Below are 14,035 nucleotides of genomic sequence, written 5' to 3'. Positions count from 1 at the left end.
ATACGGCAAAACCGAGGGCAATGGACGAAAACTGCTAGCCACATGGGAAATGCTGAATTGGTCCCTTTCCAAAGAGACTGAGTCGTCCTGGACATGTTCCATACGAGTCACGGCCGATGATGACCGATGATAGACAAGACCCGAGGTCCGACGCCGGAAACATCAGCCCCTCCTTGAATACAGATGCATTTGGAGATACTTGGTATACGGAAGATAACTATTCCAGTTCTTTTCATTGCTTTCAAAAGGCCGTTTTTTTATTTCCAACTGCCAATTCGCCTGTTGCCAACTCGCCCCAAAAGCCATCGGAATCTTTTGTATCATGCTTTTCGACCCTTCCTCGTCATCGCTGCCAAAGCGATCGGAATTGCCCAAGATCCCAGGGGCTCCCGATGGCGCAGCCTGGTTCTGGGGCAAAGATGACGAGGTATGGAAGTCTCTGGATATCCTGCCGTATTTATTCCTTTCCCAGGTCGGATTTGTCTCTGACATTCGAGTAGCTCGGACGTCTCAATCTCCTGACGCCCGAACGCACCTCTAAGGCTGCGGCGTTAATCAAGACCGGTGAAGTTGTAAATCTCAAGTAAATATGAAAGCCCCCGTCGCTTCTTCCCTCTTAGGAGAATCGGAAACGACAAACATGGAGAAAGGTCAGCAGAGGCTAATTTATATGTCGATACAAATTCAAGTTGGCGCGCCGACTATCCCGATCCCCCTGCTTTTGGGAGACAGAGCTTCAAGCACACCATTTCACCTCTGGGCGAGACGGGATTCGACGACCTGTACGATATGAACACGCAGAGTGGATCGCAAGTCAGTTTTGGATGGCCCATGTTTTGTTCTTGTTTTTCGGACTGACATTTCGCAGTGGGACGGCTATCGACATGTAAGGCTCCGCATATTACAGATACACCCTCCCAAATTTCTGAGGATCTCATTCTGACTCCTTCCGGTTGGTTTGCTAAAGGTTGGACTTCGTCACAATGACAACGTGGTTTTTTATAATGGGGTACGTGAAGCTGTCTCCCATCTGGCGACCAATCCAGCAGACTATGACATGACTAAACGGGTGACCAACAAACAGCTCACGACGGACGAAATCTATAAGACAGACAGGTGCGGGATCCAGGCATGGGCCAAGCACGGAATAGGTATGTTATGTGAAGCCAACCCCCTCTCCAGAAAACCCCCAGACAACGGACTTACGGCCTCTCTTTCTCTTCTCTTGGAATGACTCATTTACTGACCTCTACCCCTCTCCCCTGGGGCCCAAAAACAGCTGGCCGCGGAGTCCTCCTCGACTACTGGGGCTACTCGGGTGGCAACTACAACCCGAATAGCTCGCACGCGATCTCGCTGAGTGAACTCCAGGCGTGCGCCAAAGCCCAGGGCGTCGAGTTCCAGCCGGGCGACATCCTGCTGGTGCGCTCGGGCTTCGTGCAAGCGTACAACAAACTGAACGCCGAGGAGCGTGAGCGTGTGGGCAAGCTGTCGTTCGCCGACCTCGCGCTGGCCGGGGTCGAGGGTGGCGAGGCAATGCTCGACTTTTTGCACGACAACTACTTCGCCGCCGTGGCCGGGGACGCCCCCTCGTTCGAGGTCTGGCCCTTCCAGCAGCCCGCGCTGCACTATTACCTCCTCCCGCGCTGGGGCATGCCCATCGGTGAGATGTGGGATCTCGAGGAGCTCGCCGAGACGTGCCGTCGCAAGAAGCAGTACACCTTTTTTATCAACAGCGTTCCGGCAAATGTCCACGGTGAGTCTTTTCCAGGCGGATACCTTTTCTTTTACCTTTCTATTCTTTTTTTTCTACCCGCCCATTTCCAGCCTTTGGGAAGTACCGATCAGGGATGTTCGGACCACAGACATACAAAAAGGGGGCATTGGTAACTAACTCTGTGGTCTTTACTTTTAGGTGGTGTCGGGAGCCATCCCAACGCTGTGGCGATTTTTTAGACTTTTGGGATAGATAAGGAGGAGGAGGAGGAGGAGGAGGAGGCAGGAAGAGGGGTAGAAGGAACATGGAATGTGTCAAGATAAATATACCGGGTTCTCTTCTTGAAGATGAATTATTCTTGGTAACAAGGTGGCTTGTGAGTTCATGCCATGCCATGCCATGCCATACGAGGGATCTCCAGTGCAGCTAGCCACCTACATACCTACCTACCTAGCTTTCCACCCATCAATCATATCTACTATGCACGTATATGTACAGAGGACCCTAGCTTTCTCTTTCTGTCTCTGCTTTAGGAAGATATGGGGGCGAAGGAGGCGAAGGGCGATCAGACTGCGGGGAATAGTGCGTATCCATGCTACCTTGGTTGGTATTTATTGGAGGATGTTCTCGACGGCGAACCGAGTATGCGAGTCACTTGGGACCCTACGGCCTGGGTCGCGTGCTAAAGGTACCTCGTCGTTGGGGGCTGTATGGTGTATGGTAATTAATCATAAGTGCGGTGGAGATAAGACTCTAGTAGACTGCGCCTGGGCAGCAACGCAGTGCCGCGTCTTGCATCTTTGAATGTCACACCAACGTCGCCTCGGCTCTCATTCCCACATCACCACTTCTCCACATATCTTATTCGACATGTTGACTGGATGAGCACGGTTGGATCAAATATAGAGGGTGCAGGCTACAAACACGAGTGAGAATCCTGCCTGAACTCCTTGCGACAACCGGTATTGACACCCGCCAACCCAGAAGTTTTCAGCCGCACCAAACCATGGATTCAACCATCGCTGCTTCGACAGGACTGCCGGCCAGCATCATTGTCCTTATCCTAACAGTCATTATTCTAGTAGCGGTCACGGTCCACCGTGGGCTTACCATTGATCACAGTCCTGGGGAGCCTCCAATCATCAAGCCGGCGATCCCCTATATCGGCCACATACTGGGAATCATCAGGCATGGCACACATTATTTTGAGATTGTCAAGTGAGTGATGGATGCCTCTAATGCTCGCAATCTAATGTGCCTCAGCCGCGACACTCGGTACCCGATCTACACGTTGCCCACCTTATCTACTAGACAGTACATTGTCACTTCTCCTCAGATTGCTGCCCAGCTCCAGCGACAGCACAAGGACCTCGCCTTTTACAATGTCATTCTAGAAGTCACGCGCAGATTGACCAGCCTCAAGCCAAGTACCATGAAGATTGTCATGAAGAACGTCAATGCCGAGCAAGGTGATTGGGGCCTGATGCCGACTATGCATGACATGTTCAACACGGTACTCGGACGAGGGGAGTCATTGAAAGACCTCACTCGTTCGCAAATGTCGATCTTTTCCGAGATGCTTAACGAGGTCGCCGTGGGGGGAGATTGTCTGGAAACGGATTTATTTGGATGGATCAAGTCGACCTTTGCTTTTGCCAATGCAAAGTCGATCTATGGTCCAGAAAACCCCTTTGCCCTTGATCCCAGCTTGGTCAATTCTTTCTGGGACTTTGAGGCTGGTATGCTGGCCCTTATTATTGACATTTTTCCTTCCATCACAGCCAGGAGGGCATATCTGGGACGAGAGGCGATTGCCAAAGCCCTGGTTGACTATGTCAAAGAGAAGCGGTGGCGCAAGGCTTCTCTTCTCATTCAAAACCGCATCAGCATCAACCTGAGCCACGGATTTACCGAGGCCGAAGCAGGTCGATCAGAGATCATCTTGCTCTTTGCAATCCTCGGAAACGCTGTGCCATCCACGTTCTGGATTCTTACAAATATCATCAGCCGTCCAGATCTACTGGCGCAGATACGGAACGAGCTTCAATCGGCTGTCACTGACGAGGGGAGTGGAGGCAAAATCATCAATCTCTCTGTCATCGAATCCTCCTGCCCACTTTTTGTGTCGACGTACAGGGAGTCCCTACGCATGATCGGCAACCTGGCCTCACTTCGATACGTATTGAGGGACACGGTCATTGGGCAACATTACTTGAGAAAGGATTCTATTATTCAAGTGGCTGGAATCATCATCCACCATGACCCGCAAACCTGGGGCCAGGACAGCGACCAGTTCAACCCTCGACGTTTTATCAAGGGCCAGGCATCTGTGGCGGATAACGATTCAGAGCCATCGGGCTTGGACCTCAAGGAGCCGACGGCAACACAACTGCCTCCTGGCGTCCCCTCGGCGGCATTCCGTCTTTTTGGCGGTGGCAGTGTGGTGTGCCCGGGACGACACTTTGCGCAAAGTGAAATCCTTGCTTTCGTTGCATACCTATTGATGGCATTCGATATCTCTACTCCAGATGGAACACCCATCACACTACCTCCGCGAGACAATGAAAAGATCCCTTTGAGCGTCATCAAACCCAAAGGCGACATGAAAGTCAGGATTAACCGACGGAAAGGGTACGAAGATGTCTCGTGGCGTCTGGTGGCTGATGGTTTCCACTGATGGACCTGTAATTACCTTTGCTGGTGAAGTTTTGAAGTAGAGCCATACGACCCGAGCGACTGCTCATATTTTCATCTTTATGACATCTGAGTGCATGGCAACAGTCAGCATCGCCATCCTCCTGTCGGTGCCTCTACTGATATCTCGGATGATTGTTTTTCCTTTCCGAGCACAAGTGGAGACGCGACACGTTGCTTCCCCTTTTCGGTTCCGTCAACACCGAAAAATGCGTATAAAATTCAACGACTCACCACATTTCTCGCCTGATCCTGTAAGCCCCCAGCAACAAGTATGGCGATCTCGAGCAAGGTTTCCAGTAAATGCACAGTTTTTACCGTGAGCTATCAGGTCTCACTGCTGCGAGCGTGATCCACGAAGAGTCTATTGACCGGGAAGCTCGGGATGACCCTCTGTTTCGTCAATCGTCTGCTCCTTGTCATGTTTTGATTGAGACTTTGTTGTCTTTTTTTTATTTTAGTCTGCTTTGAGCATCTTTGCGGCCATCAACATATCAAGACACTGCAGGTCCGTGTTGATCCTTGTCAGCATAAAGGGGGACACCGGCGTTTGAGCGAGCGACTTTTCGGTATAGCGAACCTGTGTCAGCAATAATACAAAAAATCACTTCCCCACAAAACGAGACGCGAGCATTCATTTCTCGAACAAGTCCTCAAACACCTCCTCCTTCTCCTGGCCGACCCGAACATGATCCGGATCAGGCATGCTGTTCTCTGCCTGGTTTTCGCGACCTTTGTTACTCTGGGCCTCTACTATGGGTCGGCGAGTGGCTCCATCACCGTCAAGTCTTTACAGTCCAAAGTCCCGCAGATTGTTGGACTTGGAGAATATTTTGACTCGGATACATCGGATGTCCAGAACCAGAGTCAACTGTCTTCCACCCCTGGAGATGACTCCGCGGCCTCGAATGCTACAACCGGGTCGTTAGCGACCACGGCCCCTACAGGTGGTTCTTCGGGATCGAGATATACACGAAATCTGGTCATGGCTCGACTGAAGGAGGAAAGCGTTACGTGGCTTGACGGCGTCGACCTCGGTGCCGACATCAAAAAGTTCATCTACATCGCCGATGACCCCAATGCGCCCTTGCATCCACCCAAGAACAAGGGTCATGAAGTCATGACTTATCTCACCTACATTATCGACTTTTATGACGAACTGCCCGATGTCAGCATCTTCATGCATGCCCACCAAGACGCATGGCACAACAACGAACTGCTGAACTGGGACGCCGCCGAAATGATCAAACGGCTGAGTAGCGAGAGAGTCCTGCGTCAAGGCTACATGAACATGAGATGCCATTGGAAGCCCGGATGCCCGGACTGGATCCATCCAGGCCAGATACAGAGGGACAAGGACAAACTGGAACAATCATACATGGCGTCAACCTGGGCAGAGTTGTTCGTAGACAAGCCTATCCCTGCGGTCCTGGCTCAGCCGTGTTGCTCCCAGTTTGCGGTGAGTCGCAATCAGATAAGGTTGACACCGAGGGAGACATACCGACACTACCGAGACTGGCTGCTGCGCTCAGAAATATCGGACGTCACCAGCGGTAGAATCTTTGAGTATATCTGGCAGGTCATCTTCGCGAATGAGAGCGTGTTCTGCCCGAGCCAACGGGCATGCTACTGTGATGGATACGGTGTCTGCTTCGAGACCGACAAGACATTTGACAAGTGGTTCGAACTGAGGTACGAGAGGCAGATGGCCGAGAAGGAGCTGCGTGAGTGGGAAGAAAAAGCCGAAGCGATCGAAAAGTTCCGGGACAAGGATGGCAGACTGCCTGGCATCGAAGCCGGGGAGCTTCAGGTGCCAGAGATTGGACGGAAAGAACAACTTGAGGCCGCGATTGAGGAGAAGAAGGCGGAGCTGGAACGGAGGAGATTGGAAGCCTTGGAGAGAGGGAGGGACCCAAGGATCAGAGCAGAGAGTGACGGACGGCCCTGGAAAGAGGGAGATGGGTTCTAGAGGTCTATCGGCTCAAGGCGGATTGGCGGGACCAAGACGAGCACCAGACCAGTGCCACCGACCCATTCGAGGCTACAAACGAGGTACACATAAAGAGATGGAGTGACAGGCTCTACAGGCAAGACACAACGACAGGAACCAGCCCTTGGTTATGTCGTCCCCAGTGGCGAGGTTTTCCTGGCAACCGATGTCCGGCATGGACGACCCAGCGAGATTCGAGGTATTGTCGGCAACATGCTTCGCGTCGCCCCAAATGTGATGAGCACTTTTGTCTCTAACTTCTCGACGTGATGATCAAGGTTGTGGCAATTGCAAGTACCACGGACGAGCGGTGAGCGCTATTGATGAAACTTGCCCAAAGATTAGAGCCGTGGAGTCAAGATGTTCTAGGAGAGACGGCCTCCGTCGACACCAATGACGGCAGAAGAAATATACGCCGACGCATCGCAGAGGAGGAAGGCGACTGTTTCAGCGACTTCCAATGCCGTGCCCTTTCGTCCCAGGGGAATCAATTCGGCCAGTGTTTCTTCCGAGTCTGTGGTCGGAGACATGGGGGTTTCGATCTTGCCTCTAATAAAAACCATGGAATCAATCTCGATGTCAGGGCCGGAAAGAGAAAAGACATTTGAGCGGGAGAAAGGGGGGGGGGGGGGAGATGTGTCGGCGTTCAAACTCACGGTGCCACGGCATTGACGCGAATGTTCCTGGGCCCCAGTTCCCTCGCTGCGCACCTGGTGATGCCGTTGATGGCGTGCTTGGACGCATTGTAGGCGTACTGGCGTGGCCAACCCCGACTCCCCCAGAGGCTGGACATGTTGACGATGGAGCCACCGCGCTCGTTCATGTTGGGCACCTGGGCGCGCAGACAGTGCATGAGGCCCTTGACGTTAACGTCAAAGACCAACGCCCAGTCAGCGTCGTCGACGTCCGCAATGCCGGCGACTCCCGTGTCGGCCCCGGCCACGCCGGCAATGTTGGCCGCGCCGTCCAGCTTGCCGAACGTCTCGACTGTGCGACGGACCCACGCCTCGACCGATTTCCGTTCCCGCACGTCCACGCAGGTGCCCATGACGGTGCCGCCATTCTGCGCGATCAGGTCGACCGTCTTGTCCAGGAGTGACGACTGTACGTCGCAGATGGAGACCTTTGCTCCGCGAGCGGCGACCTGGATGGCGGTTTCGCGCCCTATGCCGGATGCGGCTCCAGAGATGACAATGACTTTACCTGTCAGACCAGTCGACGACATTCCTGACATTCTTGGTACGAGTAGAGAGGAGTTAGGGGTAGGAGTGTTTTCCTTACCACCATGAGGTAGGGCATCTTCGTTTGAGGCACTATGATATACCTCGTACACTCTACTCTTTTCTCGACCATCTGCGAGGGGGAAAGGAAAGGAGAGGAAGAGGAGGCTTGGAATCCCATCCGAGTTCGAATTCGAGTTCCACTTCGGTCCGTATAATAAATACCCTTGTGGGCCTCTTTTCTCCCATTTTTCACTTTTCGGCGCAACCTCCGAACATATTCATACCTAGAACCTACTTGGCACCTGGCACCTTGCCCCCGGGGCACCTTAGCACCTGGCTCCTGGCTAGGTGGCTAGCTAGCCAGCTAGTCAGTCGGTACCCGGCAAATTCGGCATCTCTGGCACTTTTGACACTTTTTGCTTTGGGGTGCCGTGGGCCTGCGTGGGTAATACTCGGGGGACGTTGTCTCCAACTGCCACCTACCTAGCGCCCCAAGCACCTAAACCATGCGCAGACCATGTGCAAGGGCATGTGCATGGGTAACCGAGAAACTTTAACCTGACGTGCCTGCGTGCCCGCGTGCCTGATCTCCCGAGGGAAAGAGAGAGAGAGAGACTTTTGGTATGTCCGTTGGTACGTAGCATGCATGATATACGAGATTAATTTGCATGCAATGCAAAGATGAAGGTGAAAACAGGCGGTTTGTCGCACACAGTCCAGCCTCACGGGACCTGGCACCGCTGGGACTTGGGACTTGAGAGACCAACCGACCGACAACTTGAATCAAATTTCGTCAACCATACACGGTAGATGGATAGATGGATAGATGGATAGACAAATACGGCCAAACTTCGTGTGCTGCAGCGCTCGCACGTAACCCTCCTTTTCTCTTCGACTTAACTAACCAGACGGTCTCACTATCTAGTCATGATGCCTCTCCGTGATCCATCATTGGCAAAGGGCCCCGGTGTTTCGATGGATACATACACTCCCCCTTCTCTTTCCTTCTGCGTACCAGGTTCTTCCCAGTACCAACACCGAGACTATACTCGACTCAACCCGACCCGACCCGACCCGACCTACAGGGTATACCTATAAAACGGGCTCTTGTCGCCCATCTTCAACAGCTCGTCGTCGGTGTACCGGGCGCGAATCTCCTCCTCGCTCATCCTGTCGCGCTCCGCGTTGATGCGCTTGTACGAGAACCTCAGGATCAGACACGCCACCACGGCCAGGCAGTCGATGCCCATGATCACGCCGTACCCGGTCCAGTAGTGTGGCGCTTGGTTGGACAGGAAGATGTTGGACCCGACGATGCCGCCCATGTTGCCGATCGAGAGGAGCAGGGCCATGCCGACGGCCCGTTTGGACGAGGGGGCTAGGTTGTTCGCTTTACGGGAAAAAAAAAGGTCAGTCAAAATCTTGCCATGACATCTCTCTCCTTTCCTTTCGTGGCTAAGTGACGCCATCGGGGGAAAGGAAGGGGGCATGAAAATAGCAATCGAGGTGACAGATCAGATTAAAAAAAAAACATACCAACAAAGCACATGACGGGAATCGTGAGCATGTAAAGGCCGCTTGCCGCGATAAACAATATCCCATAGGTCAGGCCCGGTAGCCCAGGGTGAGGTACTGCCAACAGACAGATTGTGCCGATGATTGCGACCACCAGGCCAAGGATGATGAATGGCGATCTCTGTTTGTAGCGGTCTGATATCACCGCATTCAACACCGTGGCAATCATGGCCACGACGTAGATTGGGACCGTCAAAAGTTGCTAAATGTTGCAAACACCAGTGGTATAAGCTTCCGAAATCCACAAGACTCGGGGAGTCCGGAGGGCGTGTTACTTACCGCATTGGCAGCCGTGTAGCCGAGTCCGAGAATGACGGTAGGAATCGCATAAGTGAACCCATAGCCTCCAATGGCGTTGCCCCAGAATATCAGCTACCGTCGCGAGGAATTAGTCAAAGAACCATGGACCCCTGAAAAGGTTGCATCGCCCACGTACCACAGCCAGCCAGATTTTCCATTCGCGCAGGCCCGCAAAGATGTGTTCCTTGGTAATTTTGTCGTCGTTTGTGATTCTTCCTCTCCCCGAGCCTGTCTCAACTTGAAGTCTGGCAATGACGAATTCGCGTTCATCCGGAGTCAAGAAACTTGCGGTACCGGGCCGATCTGGCAAGATCCTCCACATGAAGAAAGCCAGGGAAGAGGTGAAGATGCCTTCAATGATGAAGATCCTACATCTCTAGTCAGCATCAGGCCACTCGATCGAACCAGGGGGGAGGAAGCACCATCGCCAGCCTTCCAGCCCTGAAATGCCGTCCATTTTCTGTATCGCATACGCCAGGAGTCCTGAAAAGGCACCTCCCATGGTGGCCCCAGCGTAAAAGAAGACCATCCTCGTCTGGACCTCGTATCGGCGGTACCAGATTGTCAAGAGAAACGTTGCTGGAGGGTGTCAGGAATCGAGAGCCAATTGCTGTAGAAACCGACAACCTTACCAGCGGGAAAGAAACCGGCCTGCCTCAAATGTCAGTCGTTGGCTCCCACGGTAGATAGAGGGCCACTGGCGAGATCTTACCTCTGCCGTTCCGAGGAACCATCTAGCAGCCAAAAGTCCAGAGTACGACTGGACAAGACCGGTCAGAGTTCTGGAGCGCAATCAGCCAATCTATTGTCGACCAAGCTTGTCACGAGAGTGCCGCCGTACACAATCAATCCCCACTAGAAAGCAATTAGTACAAGTCAATATCAGGGGGAAAAATTGCAAACCGACCACAAACAGAAGGATGCTGATGTAGTAGGAAGGGCGAGTCATCTTCAGAATGATGTTGCTCGGCACTTCCAGTAAGGAGTAGGGAATGAACATGATGGTCAACGCCACGTTGTACTGCATGCCATGAAGCTTCAGATCCTTCTCCAATCCAGCAACTCTGGCGTTTCCGACTGCCACACTTGTTAGTGCTGGAAGGTCAACGTCAAGAGACTGGGGTAATTCTCGTACTATTTGCGCGGTCGATGAAAGAGACCAGATAGAGAAAAGCAAGGACAGGAACGAGTCTGACGTCGATTTTTCGCAGGATCTTCTTTTCCTCCTCTGGGGTCTTTTGTTGAGCGGCAGCAACGGCAGCATCCTCCTTGGTGTGGCCGGTATCTTCCACGGCAACGAGCTCGTGGGCGATGGCTTTGTCATCGCTGCTGGCGTCGTGGCTCAGTTGAGAATGAGTGGCAGCCATTGCTTTGCTCCCAGCTATCTGGCTACTGTGGATTGATCGAGTAGAGTCAGATGGTCAGATAGTCAATAGATCACCCGGCCTGTAAGAGTTCTGGAATCCTGGTGGACGGTCTAGTTGCCATGTAGCCTGCTTTTTGTGCTCGTTCGCACGATCCCAACCGCGCAACGTTCAAAGGGGCACCTGATTAGACCATTTTGCTCTGATTGTGTCTTTCGGCGATGGTCCGACGGCGCTTGGTCACCGATTTTTGCTCCGACGGCGGTAGACCGAAACTCTTTCCCAAACCTTCAGACTGGAGGTTGGCGCCGTGATGCCAAGTATGGGGGAGAACCCCGGGGCCAGGCATCTTGAGAGGCTTCTAGACCAGCTGGACGGGTCGTGGTCTGTCGGAGAGTAGGTCTTTCGCATGGTGGCGTGGACGTGAAGGAGTGGTTAGAGGAGTCGACCGAGGCACAGAGGCTCTACGGGTGAGAATGCTCAGTCTCGGACGTTGCGATGATTGAGGTTTGCCACTAACAAGACCAGACGGAAGAAGTGGACTTGGTGACCTGACAAGCCTGATAAAATTGGCCTGATGCTTCCCCGCAGCGCCAAGGTCCGGGGTCGGCGTCGCCTGCGTCTCTGCGTCGCTGCGTGGCCATGTGGATGTGGATGGGCAGGATGGCCTCTCGCTTCTGATGTTTACCATATCCCTGTTCAGCCCTGGCTGACGCTGGCGCCCCAGTCAGAAACCTCGAAAACAAATCTTCAACATGAGTCCCCCAAGCGATACGAATGCGCACTTTGGCGTCCTCACACAAGCCTGTGATCGATGCCATACTCGCAAAACACGCTGCGATCGAAGTACACCACGTTGCTCCCACTGCGAACGCGCTGATGTTCCATGTGTCTTCTCGGATAAGTCGAGAAAACGAAACTATTCAAGAGGATTTGTGGACGACATGCAGTCTCACATTGGTGATTTGGAGAGAAGGAATGTCGAGCTGACGCGAAAGCTAGCAAGGCTAGGAGAGCCTGATCGAGGGCGCCAGGGTCAAGGTCAGAGTCAGGGCTCTTTCAACGACACTTCTACGAACCAGGTAGTTGAAACAAGTCCGCAACCCGCAGGCTCCCAGACTACGGGTTGTACCACGTCAAGCGCACCTCTGACGAGTCCTCCTCTTATCCGCGAGGAGGACGGGATTTCTGGAGTCATGGACTACCTGACTCTGAGGGCAACAGGGGAGACTCACTACCTCGGACCCAGTGGTGGTGGTGAGCTTGCGAAAATGGTCGGCACGGTGATAGACTCGGCATCCCTACGACCGCAGCTGTCATGGACTCAACCTTCCTCATCATGCTCCGAGATTGATCTCACAGAGGAGATTTCTTATCCGTCGACAGAGCCTCATAGCGAGAATCCTCTCCCTGACCGGAGTACTGCCGCGAAGATCATCTCGATATACTTTGCGCACAACCACCTCACCTTTCCCCTTCTGCACGGCCCTACTTTCCTCGATACTGTCAACAAGATGTATATGGATCCTACTTATTACCAGAACCACCCATTTGAGGCTTTCACGTTTGATATGGTGATTGCACTGGCAACAGCAAACGCCAACCATTTTGAATGCTGCTCAGCTGGTGCTGATAAATACTACAGCCGTGCCATGGAGAAGCTAAGTATTGTTCTTCAGATGAGCGGTTTGGCTCCCGTACAGGCCATAGTCTTCGTGGCGCAGTATGGGGTCATGTGTCACCTAAAGCGAAATGTTACGAGCATGTGGCATGTTGTCGGGATCGGGGCTCGATTCTGTCTTGAGATGGGACTGCACAGAGAGTCTCGACACGGACGAACATTTGATCCCGTGGCGCCACAGTCAGCTTTTGACTTGGAAATGCGACGGAGGTGCTTCTGGTGCTTCTACAACCTGGACAGGTGAGTGACAAATCCCTTGATTCCTGCTTGCCGGACGTACCTCCTCACGCCAATGGCTTAGAATCGTCAGTATAACACTTGGTCGTCCAGTCTCGATAGATGACGATGTCATCGATGTGCCGCTGCCGTCACATATCTTGGACGAGGACTATTTTGGACCCAATGGCTTGGAATCCGGGCGAGCAATCCACGGAACCAGCAGGAAGCCTCTCACATCACCCTTTCTCCATCTTGTCCGGATCCGCAAGCTTCTGGGGGCAATATCAGGCGCGTTGATGTCAGCAAAGAATGCCGCTCGAAGCATCGAGGAAAAACTTCAGATACGCAGCAATCTCCATCAAGAACTCGTCCGCTGGAGGGAAGACATACCAAGCTCCGAGATGTTGGGCGAAATGTGTACCAGCCGCAGCCCAGTGTCCAGGTTTCTCACCAATGACTGGTACCACGTACTTTACCATAACGCAATTTTGATACTCCATGGACCGTCTCCAATGTTCCCTGGTGATCTTGGGTCCTCTGACGCACCGGGCGAGAATACCTTGCTCTTACTGCGATCGGCCAAGGCGGTGATCAACCTCAACTCCAAGCTACATCGGCACCGCCAGCTGGACTATTCGTGGATCACCTTGAAAGCCATATTCCTGGGTGGCATCACCTATATCTATGCGATTGGTGCTTTGCTCAAGAAATGGAAAGCCAGTCTTCAGAAACGTTCCGTATCTCACAAGGACGTGACTTTTGTTCCGGCGACCGTAGACATCATTGCCGATGTTCGCGCTTGCTCCAATATCCTTCTAGCAGTTTCAGAAAGGAGGCCAGCGGCCAGGACGTTCTGCGAAGTCTTTGAACGGTTAAGCAATGCTGTGATTGGCGACAGCATCACATTGATGTTGGAGGCTCAGCGCCACGCAACAGCGGCCCCCGCGGCGCATTTGGCCCAGCCTATGGTAAGTCATTGTCCATATACGTTCCCTCATCCTACCCAGTCAGGAATGCTGACTTGGACATGCAATCGCATCAGGAACATCATGTCTCCACCTTCCAGCCATCGCTCTGTGGTCAATCATTTGAATCGGACGGCGCAGATGATATGGGTGGAAGCAATGCCCCGGTGGCATCCATATCGAGCCCGACGGGGGTTGGGTATGCGGATGCGCCCGATTTTCGATGTAACTACGAGGGTCTCGAGACGACGCTGCAGGATCCATCTTTGATGTTCCAGTTCAACAACGAGGCGTGCCCGGAATTCTG

At 53.0% G+C, this 14,035-nt stretch overlaps 6 protein-coding genes across 6 annotated transcripts; 4 read left to right on the top strand and 2 right to left on the bottom strand.

Moving 5' to 3' along the window:
• Positions 1-322: 322 nt before the first annotated feature.
• Positions 323-1,956, top strand: Z517_02746 (uncharacterized protein; the record flags this gene model as incomplete). Its single annotated transcript, XM_013431855.1, has 7 exons — positions 323-427; positions 501-583; positions 690-813; positions 869-886; positions 968-1,151; positions 1,280-1,756; positions 1,916-1,956. 7 exons carry the CDS (start codon positions 323-325, stop codon positions 1,954-1,956), a joined length of 1,032 nt encoding a protein of 343 aa, XP_013287309.1.
• A 767-nt stretch (positions 1,957-2,723) lies between these two features.
• Positions 2,724-4,394, top strand: Z517_02745 (uncharacterized protein; the record flags this gene model as incomplete). Its single annotated transcript, XM_013431854.1, has 2 exons — positions 2,724-2,935; positions 2,981-4,394. The coding sequence occupies 2 exons, from the start codon at positions 2,724-2,726 to the stop codon at positions 4,392-4,394; spliced, it is 1,626 nt and encodes a 541-aa protein (XP_013287308.1).
• Positions 4,395-5,099: 705 nt separating this feature from the next.
• On the top strand, positions 5,100-6,380 carry Z517_02744 (uncharacterized protein; the record flags this gene model as incomplete). The annotated part of the gene is made up of 1 exon (XM_013431853.1): positions 5,100-6,380. The coding sequence occupies one exon, from the start codon at positions 5,100-5,102 to the stop codon at positions 6,378-6,380; it is 1,281 nt and encodes a 426-aa protein (XP_013287307.1).
• Positions 6,381-6,766: 386 nt separating this feature from the next.
• Positions 6,767-7,626, bottom strand: Z517_02743 (uncharacterized protein; the record flags this gene model as incomplete). The annotated part of the gene is made up of 2 exons (XM_013431852.1): positions 6,767-6,950; positions 7,058-7,626. 2 exons carry the CDS (start codon positions 7,624-7,626, stop codon positions 6,767-6,769), a joined length of 753 nt encoding a protein of 250 aa, XP_013287306.1.
• Positions 7,627-8,703: 1,077 nt separating this feature from the next.
• On the bottom strand, positions 8,704-10,866 carry Z517_02742 (uncharacterized protein; the record flags this gene model as incomplete). Its single annotated transcript, XM_013431851.1, has 10 exons — positions 8,704-9,014; positions 9,161-9,401; positions 9,479-9,571; positions 9,636-9,867; positions 9,922-10,078; positions 10,132-10,150; positions 10,212-10,281; positions 10,341-10,354; positions 10,407-10,576; positions 10,635-10,866. The coding sequence occupies 10 exons, from the start codon at positions 10,864-10,866 to the stop codon at positions 8,704-8,706; spliced, it is 1,539 nt and encodes a 512-aa protein (XP_013287305.1).
• A 752-nt stretch (positions 10,867-11,618) lies between these two features.
• Positions 11,619-13,998, top strand: Z517_02741 (uncharacterized protein; the record flags this gene model as incomplete). Its single annotated transcript, XM_013431850.1, has 4 exons — positions 11,619-12,784; positions 12,846-13,731; positions 13,806-13,927; positions 13,986-13,998. 4 exons carry the CDS (start codon positions 11,619-11,621, stop codon positions 13,996-13,998), a joined length of 2,187 nt encoding a protein of 728 aa, XP_013287304.1.
• Positions 13,999-14,035: the final 37 nt, after the last annotated feature.

Source organism: Fonsecaea pedrosoi (genome assembly GCF_000835455.1).
Source record: "Fonsecaea pedrosoi CBS 271.37 unplaced genomic scaffold supercont1.2, whole genome shotgun sequence".
Classification (NCBI taxonomy): domain Eukaryota; kingdom Fungi; phylum Ascomycota; class Eurotiomycetes; order Chaetothyriales; family Herpotrichiellaceae; genus Fonsecaea; species Fonsecaea pedrosoi.
This window is presented reverse-complemented; position numbering and strand designations above follow the sequence as displayed.